This window comes from Oncorhynchus kisutch, linkage group LG9 (genome assembly GCF_002021735.2).
Source record: "Oncorhynchus kisutch isolate 150728-3 linkage group LG9, Okis_V2, whole genome shotgun sequence".
In the NCBI taxonomy this organism is placed as follows: Eukaryota; Metazoa; Chordata; class Actinopteri; order Salmoniformes; family Salmonidae; genus Oncorhynchus; species Oncorhynchus kisutch.
Genome location: NC_034182.2, coordinates 2010726 through 2018469, shown reverse-complemented (window position 1 = coordinate 2018469; position 7744 = coordinate 2010726). Strand labels below are relative to the sequence as shown.

At 44.9% G+C, this 7744-nt stretch overlaps 1 protein-coding gene across 4 annotated transcripts in view; it reads right to left on the bottom strand.

Annotated features, from left to right (window-relative positions):
- The window catches only part of LOC109878550 (apoptotic protease-activating factor 1), a 55961-nt gene that overhangs the window by 35278 nt on the left and 12939 nt on the right, over positions 1 to 7744 (bottom strand). For all 4 annotated transcript variants that reach the window (XM_031831455.1, XM_031831457.1, XM_031831456.1 and 1 more), the window contains 10 exons: positions 5803 to 6041; positions 5273 to 5440; positions 4421 to 4552; positions 3677 to 3790; positions 2931 to 3115; positions 2435 to 2561; positions 2197 to 2322; positions 1869 to 2009; positions 1616 to 1741; positions 1285 to 1437 (listed from right to left, as the gene is read on the bottom strand). In XM_031831455.1, the coding sequence (XP_031687315.1) occupies positions 1285 to 1437; positions 1616 to 1741; positions 1869 to 2009; positions 2197 to 2322; positions 2435 to 2561; positions 2931 to 3115; positions 3677 to 3790; positions 4421 to 4552; positions 5273 to 5440; positions 5803 to 6041 (1511 nt within the window). The remainder of the gene's footprint in view (positions 1 to 1284; positions 1438 to 1615; positions 1742 to 1868; positions 2010 to 2196; positions 2323 to 2434; positions 2562 to 2930; positions 3116 to 3676; positions 3791 to 4420; positions 4553 to 5272; positions 5441 to 5802; positions 6042 to 7744) is intronic.

Sequence of the window (7744 nt, the reverse complement as noted above, 5' to 3'; positions counted from 1 at the left end):
ACTTGGCAAAGTGTGGGATTGTGAAGGGAAAGGCAGACCGAAGAAAAGAAAGGGAAAGAGACGGAAAGAAAACATTCAGGTGGAAAACAAAAGAGTTCCAACTGCTGTTTCTACGTAATTGTTTTTAAAGTCCATCAAGCTATCTATTCTTCTATCAATACTAGCCTACAAACCGACAACTCTGACATTCAACGCCACTCTGATTCCTGGAGTGGAGAGAACAGACACGGACACAGAGACCTTTCCATTTCCCAGGAGTGGGACGGCTTCATTCTCAGTCAGAACACACGCTTCTACCCTCTGATGGGCAGACAGGCCCAAATACCAAAACATGAAAGACAAGTTGTCCAGGGCATTCTCATTGCTTCACAGACAGATTGCTCTAGGAGCAGTTTACTAGACAAGAACATACCGCTAAACACAAATATATTGACAGAATTTGACAGATAGGCTACGCAGTGCGTCGACACGGTGTACAACACATTATGAACACCTGCTCTTTCCATTACAGACTGACCAGGTGAATCCAGGTGAAAGCTTATTGATGATCCACTTCAAATCAGTGTAGATGAAAGGGAGGAGACAGGTTAAAAATCCTTCTTTAAGCCTTGCCAACCCAGGACCTTCACATCCGGCTTCTTCACCTGCAGGATCGTCTGAGACCAGCCACCCAGACAGCTGATGAAACTGTGGGTTTGCACAACTGAAGAATTTCTGCACAAACTGTCAGAAACCATCTCAGGGAAGCTCATCTGCATGCTAGTCGTCCACAGCCACAACATTCCCCAGGCCAATATCAACAGCCTGATCAATTCTATGCAAAGGAGATGTCACACTGCATGAAGAAAATGGTGGTCACAACAGATACTGACTGGTTTTCTAATCCACGGCCCAACTTTAAAAATTAAAAACAACATTTTAAGGTATCTGTGACCAACAGATGCATATCTGTATTCCCTAGATTAGGGCCTAATGAATTTATTTACATTGACTGATTTCCTTTTATGAACTGTAACTCAGCAAAATCTTAGAAAGTGTTGCATGTTTGGTTTCTATTTTTGTTCAGTGTAGTGTTAGCCATAGCAAGTTACCGAAGTCCATTCAACATTCAGCCAGCTCCTACTCTGATGCAACATGCTAAACAAATCTGGTCCGAGTCATGGAGCTCCGCCAGGGGACCACCCCTTCAGTCCCTGTGCCCACGCCACGGCCCCATGCCAGCCTGACGGAGCAGAGCAGAGGCTTACTCACTCAGCAGGGGAGGGCTGGCTCTTCAACACTCACAAAGACTGCGTTCCTGGCAGCACAGATGATGGTCCTGCCGCCTGCTGACCAGGTGCTGCACTTCACCATGACCTCCGTCTGCTCTCTCTGCTCCGGGAACATGTCCGCCACGTCTATGGACTTCCACTCATTAGCCGAGGACACCTCCCACAGCTGAAACACACATGCAAGCACACAGGTAGGCACGCACACATGCATGTGCAGAAACACATACACAGGTACATACAATTAATGTTGTTAAATAGATAGTAGTAGTCTACACCTAAATTAAAAACCTTTATTTGCTAATATGAACACACAAAGCCATAGGTGGTGACTATGCCCCGCCTACCTTCAGGGTTCCGTCGCTGGAAGAGGTGGAGAGGTAGGCGTCATCAGGGGAGAAACAGCAGTGATTGACAGGCTCCAAATGACCAAACATGGTGTTCTGGGAAGAGGGTTTATTGATGTTCCACAGCTAGAGAGAGAGAGGGTGGGATGGATATATATATATATATATATATATCTTATAGCCAGAGTGCAAAAAATGTGGCCTACTTCATGGTTTTTAAATCACACACACACTACAGACAACACAGGCTCACCTTGGTGTTCATGAACTTGTCGTTGGAACAGGTGGCCAGTAGGAGGCGTCGGCGTGTGTTGGTGAACTGACAGTGGTTGACCTGCTCCTCGTGTTCGTCCTCAAACATCCTCATCAGAGTCCCACGCTCCACATTCCAAACCTGGCACACAACACAGATACTGTAGTTACATAGATATACAACTCCTTTATTTACTTTCCAAACCTTTTACGCAACACAGATTAGAGACAGACAAACCACTTCCGTCTGTCGAAGACGGGTTGTCAGGCAAGTCTGTCTGAAGTCTGTCCAAAGTTTGAATGGCAGAGGGGAGGCTTCCACACCATACCTTGACCTTCCTATCACTGGAGCAGGTTGCTAGGAGATGGTCATCCAGGGAGAAGGCGCAGCAGAGCACCTCATCGTCGTGGGCCTGGATCTCCAGCAGCTTCTCCCCAGACGTGCTCTTAAACACCTGGAGACACACACAGGGCAGGGTTTATAGAGGACACCCACTCACACAAACAGGGAAGTGTGGGAGATACAGTGTGTAAAATATTTATTTCAAAAGAATGTGTGTGTCTTACTCGCAGTGTCTTGCTGGAGCCACAGGAAGCGATCTTGGTACCGTCGTGGGAGAAGCAGGCAGAGTAGATGGATCCCTGGTGGGGCTGGACCACCAGACGAGACAGGCTCTTCAGACTACTTTTGTTCCTGAAACAAACCACAAACAAAAATGACTTAGAGAATGTGAGCATGAGGGGATGTTAGAGGAAGTAGAACATCAGGGAACGAGACTAAAACTTAGAGTTATGGTCATAGAGTTGGATAGAGGGCACGTCTTTGCATGTACAATGGCTTCTGTTTTAGCATGGGCAGTGCCGCTGACACTACGCTCAAACAGGCTTTGTGGTAATTGCAACACAAAACCAACTCTATGGTTAGGGTATGGTTGACTGGGGAATGGAATGCATAAGGGCTAGGGAGTAAGAGGTAGGGGCTAGGGGTCAATACTGTACACCCCGATTAAGTAGTGAGTACGCTTATAAGCACGTGAGTAGTGTGTATGGGCCTACTACTGACACCCAGTCAAGGTAGAGTCCCCCTCTGGTGGCCCTCTCCTGCGCCTGCAGCAGGGCCTGGCGGTACACCTCAGAGGAGTCTGGCTGGGACAGGGCCAGCTGCACTACGTCAGGGAATGGACGCTGCTCCAACTGGTGGCCGTTCAGAGACAGGAACTCCTGGAAGTGGCCCCGCACCTCGCTGTTCTGGGGGGACCATAAAGAGAGACTCACAGCGAGGATGTGACAAATGGTGTGCGTCCCAATAACATGTCCAGCTTCCTGAAGTGTGCATTTATTCACTACACAAACATAAAAGCATTGGATTGGAGAAGGCATAGGCTAGGGGGAGTTTATATACAACAGTCACTTCCTTTCAAAACCATGAGCGGAATTGAACAAGTACACACTGCAGGAGAAAGGAGAGATTATTGGAACAGAACATTGTATTCACAGGCATGAAACGAGTAACTGTTTCTAGCATTAACAATACTACATTGTAGTCATTCAGCAGACGCTCTTATTCAGAGAGACTTACAGGAGCAATTAGGGTGGAGTGCCTTGCTCAAGGACACATTTTTCACCTAGTCGGCCCAGGAATTCAAACCAGTGACGTTCTGGTTACTGGCCCAATGCTCTTAACCGCTAGGCCACCATCGACTTACGAGTAATTGATACCAACCACAAGATCTGAAAACCATATCAAATGAGGATAAAACAAGGTACACTAAATTCCTCAGTGAACTTGGGTGTTGATCAAATCCTGACCTCTTTGTCCAGTATGGTGCTGTACTCCAAATAGTCATTGATGAGATGAGCCGGTCCCATAATCTGAGCTTTAGTTCTGACCCAGTCCAGAGAGAACATCAGAGAGTACAACTCCTAAAGGGAGAGAGGGGGGAGGAGAGGAGAGAAGGAAGGGGTGTAAGGGTAACAGAAATAGAGAGAGAGAATATACAGGGAGAGAGAAAGAGATTGAGATAGAAAGAAAAAGAGAGAGAGAATATACAGGGAGAGAGAAAGAGATGGAGATAGAAAGAAATAGAGAGAAAAAGACATTAGTGACTTGTGCTTGTCTGGTGAAGGCCTCCATCATACGGAGTGGTGCTTTTATCTCCATCAGACTGTTGAACAGCCATCACACCATCTCCTGTAGCAAGACGCTAAGAGAGACTCGTTCACAAAACAGACACCAGCTCACACAATACACACACACTCACACAAACTCCCTCACACACCAGCTCTCTCACACAAGCTCAAACTCACGCAAACTCAAACTCACACAAGCTCAAACACACAAGCTCAAACAAGCTCTGATAGTGTTATTTGGGTGGTTAATTGGATTTAGTTTTTGGGTTGTTAATTGGATATAGTTTTTGATTATTTGTGTCCCTGCTAGGAGCTAGTAACACAAGCATTTCCCAGCACCCGCTATAACATCTGCTAAACTGTGTACGCAACCCAAAAATGTTGATTTGATTTTGATGTGTGTGTGCGCGCGTGCGTGCATACCTGTGTGAGGTTGGCCTTGGCCATGTGGTAGGTGAGGAATCTGAACCAGTAGAGGCACTCTTCATCTCCTGAGGTGGGGGGACCCTTGCTGTAGCGCTGCTGGTACTGACGCACCACCTTGGTGTGGAGGCTCTGGAACACACACACACACACGCTTGTTCAAAAACATACCATATTATAAACTGGGTGATTTTAGCCCTGAATGCTGATTGGCTGACAGCTGTAATATAACAGACCATATAGCACAGACATGACAAAACATTTATTTTAACTGCTTTAATCACATTGGTAACCAGTTTATAATAGCAATAAGGAACCTCGGGGTTTGTGGTATATGGCCAATATACCACGGCGAAGGGCTATTCTTAAGCACGACGCAACATGGAGTGCCTGGACACAGTATATTGGCCATACACCACAAACCCCTCGGACCTTATTGCTTAATTATAGTAGATTGATGTCCCAATAATGCAGGGCATAGAAGACATGAGTCTAACTGATTCATTCTTTAAGCGACTGTCTAGTTCTCCAATTTCTATGTACATTTGATTCTCTAGAAGACAGTGTTTTCCTTATATTGGATTTCAGAAAATATGAATGAATTCAAACACATTTGACAAAAGTTAACAAACATCAAACTTTAGATACATTTCAAAATGGCCACCAGCATACAGAACAACCCTATGTAAATTAAGATAGAGGTGTGTATGTTGGAGTCAGTGGAGGCTGCTGAGGGGAGGACGGCTCATAATAATGGCTGGAATGGAGTATTTAATACCATTCCATTCCGGATATTATTATGAGTTGTCCTCCTCTCAGCAGCCTCCACTGGTTGGAGTGTATGAGACCCACCTCTAGGCCAGAGCGGTTCATCTCAGCCAGGAAGTCCAGCTGGAGGTCGTGGAGGTAGTAGAGGTAGGGCCGGTGGTGACAATCACGGAACAGTAGGGACTTGTTCACAAAGTCCTGGAGAACGTCCTCCACCTCCTCCGGTTCTAGATCCCACAGAACTGACAGAACCTGCAGGCAGAGGAACATGGAGGACACACGTTGGTGGTGGCACCTTAATTGGGAAGGACTGGCTCATAGTAATGGCTGGAATGCTATTCCAGACATTATAATGAGCCGTCCTCCCCTCAGCAGCCTCCTTTGATAGAAGAACAGGCTTCGATTTAGAGACAGAGAATGTCCTGTTTCCTTGTCTTTTATCATCTTATTCCCTCCTGCTTTCCACAAGGACAGCTCACAATGTCTCCATGGGTTGTGAATACTTTCTGGCTGAAGGTGCTGGATAGCCTTACCCTAACCTACTGTAGCCCAGCTTAGTTTAGCCTAACCTTACCTACCCAAGCCTAGCCATAATCCCCCCCGGCCAGTCTGACCTTGGCAGGTACTTTGACGTCCTTCTCCAGCACGGTGAGGTCAATGTACAGCTCCCTGTGTTCCTCAGACAGGACCTGGATGCTGGCAGCCATGGCCTGGTCAAGGGCATCGTAGTCATACGAAGACGACTTACGGATACGCTTGAACTTCTTCTGCTGGAGCGTGTGCAGGTAGTAGGCCCAGCGGTCCGGGAACTCCCGCAGCAGGGCCCCGATTAGCGACACCACCAAGGGAGAGCCTGGGGAAGAGAGGAGGGTAGAGGAGGGGTTTAGGTAGGCTGGTTGATTGTGCCAAGAGTTGAGATGTAACAGAAATGTAATTTGTATTTATTCGTTTTGATACATTTAATTATTTAATGTATTGAATTTAAAACTTCACTAATTGAAATTGAATTTCATGATTTAGAATGGAATTCTAAAAGTTGTTGAAGGTTAATAGAATTTTCAGTGGGCATTAAGGGCTCCTTTTCTCCAAAGTCTATGTTCAGACTAATTTGACTATCAGTTTTTTGACTCAAACAAAAACAGGTTAACAGCCTCCTACTCATTTGACTGATGTCCTGCGGGTAAGAGAGAACTGAACATAACCACTATACAAAGAAAGCTATAAAAATACATGAATAGGTGTACTGTGTATTGTTCTGAAATAGCGCCTGCCCTACAGAGAAAGGTGCAGCTGAATGCAGAGGATCCACAGTACACCAGGTCAAGACAGCTAGCTCAAAATATTGGTTTCTTTTTTTATGAATCTTTTGTCATGGAGAAGAAAGTGCTGATTGTGTTTTTCTCAGGTCAGTGTCTTTGTTATGATATTTAAAATATATATATTTTATTACAATGTATTTACAATTGCATATCTGCAGCCAGCACATTTGTGTTCCAACCCAACACCATCACAAAGAATCAATGAACCATCAAGCTCTTGAGAAGTTGAATCTGCTAAAGTGCAAAACTTTTAAATAGAGTTCAAATGTGAACATTAGTAGTTTAAGAAATAGTAATACTATGATTTTTTCTGCTTTGAACTTTTAGAACTGAACTTGACTATTGATATTGCAGCCTCTGGGTAGAAGGGTCTATATTAATGATGTTGCAGCCTCTGGGTAGAAGGGTCTATATTAATTATGTTGTAGCCTCTGGGTAGAAGGGTCTATATTAATGATGTTGCAGCCTCTGGGTAGAAGGGTCTATATTATTGATATTGCAGCCTCTGGGTAGAAGGGTCTATATTAATGATGTTGCAGCCTCTGGGTAGAAGGGTCTATATTAATTATGTTGTAGCCTCTGGGTAGAAGGGTCTATATTAATGATGTTGCAGCCTCTGGGTAGAAGGGTCTATATTAATTATGTTGTAGCCTCTGGGTAGAAGGGTCTATATTAATGATGTTGCAGCCTCTGGGTAGAAGGGTCTATATTATTGATGTTGCAGCCTCTGGGTAGAAGGGTCTATATTAATGATGTTGCAGCATCTGGGTAGAAGGGTCTATATTAATGATGTTGCAGCCTCTGGGTAGAAGGGTCTATATTAATTATGTTGTAGCCTCTGGGTAGAAGGGTCTATATTAATGATGTTGCAGCCTCTGGGTAGAAGGGTCTATATTATTGATATTGCAGCCTCTGGGTAGAAGGGTCTATATTAATGATGTTGCAGCCTCTGGGTAGAAGGGTCTATATTAATTATGTTGTAGCCTCTGGGTAGAAGGGTCTATATTAATGATGCTGCAGCCTCTGGGTAGAAGGGTCTATATTATTGATGTTGCAGCCTCTGGGTAGAAGGGTCTATATTAATGATGTTGCAGCATCTGGGTAGAAGGGTCTATATTATTGATGTTGCAGCCTCTGGGTAGAAGGGTCTATATTAATGATGTTGCAGCCTCTGGGTAGAAGGGTCTATATTATTGATATTGCAGCCTCTGGGTAGAAGGGTCTATATTAATGATGT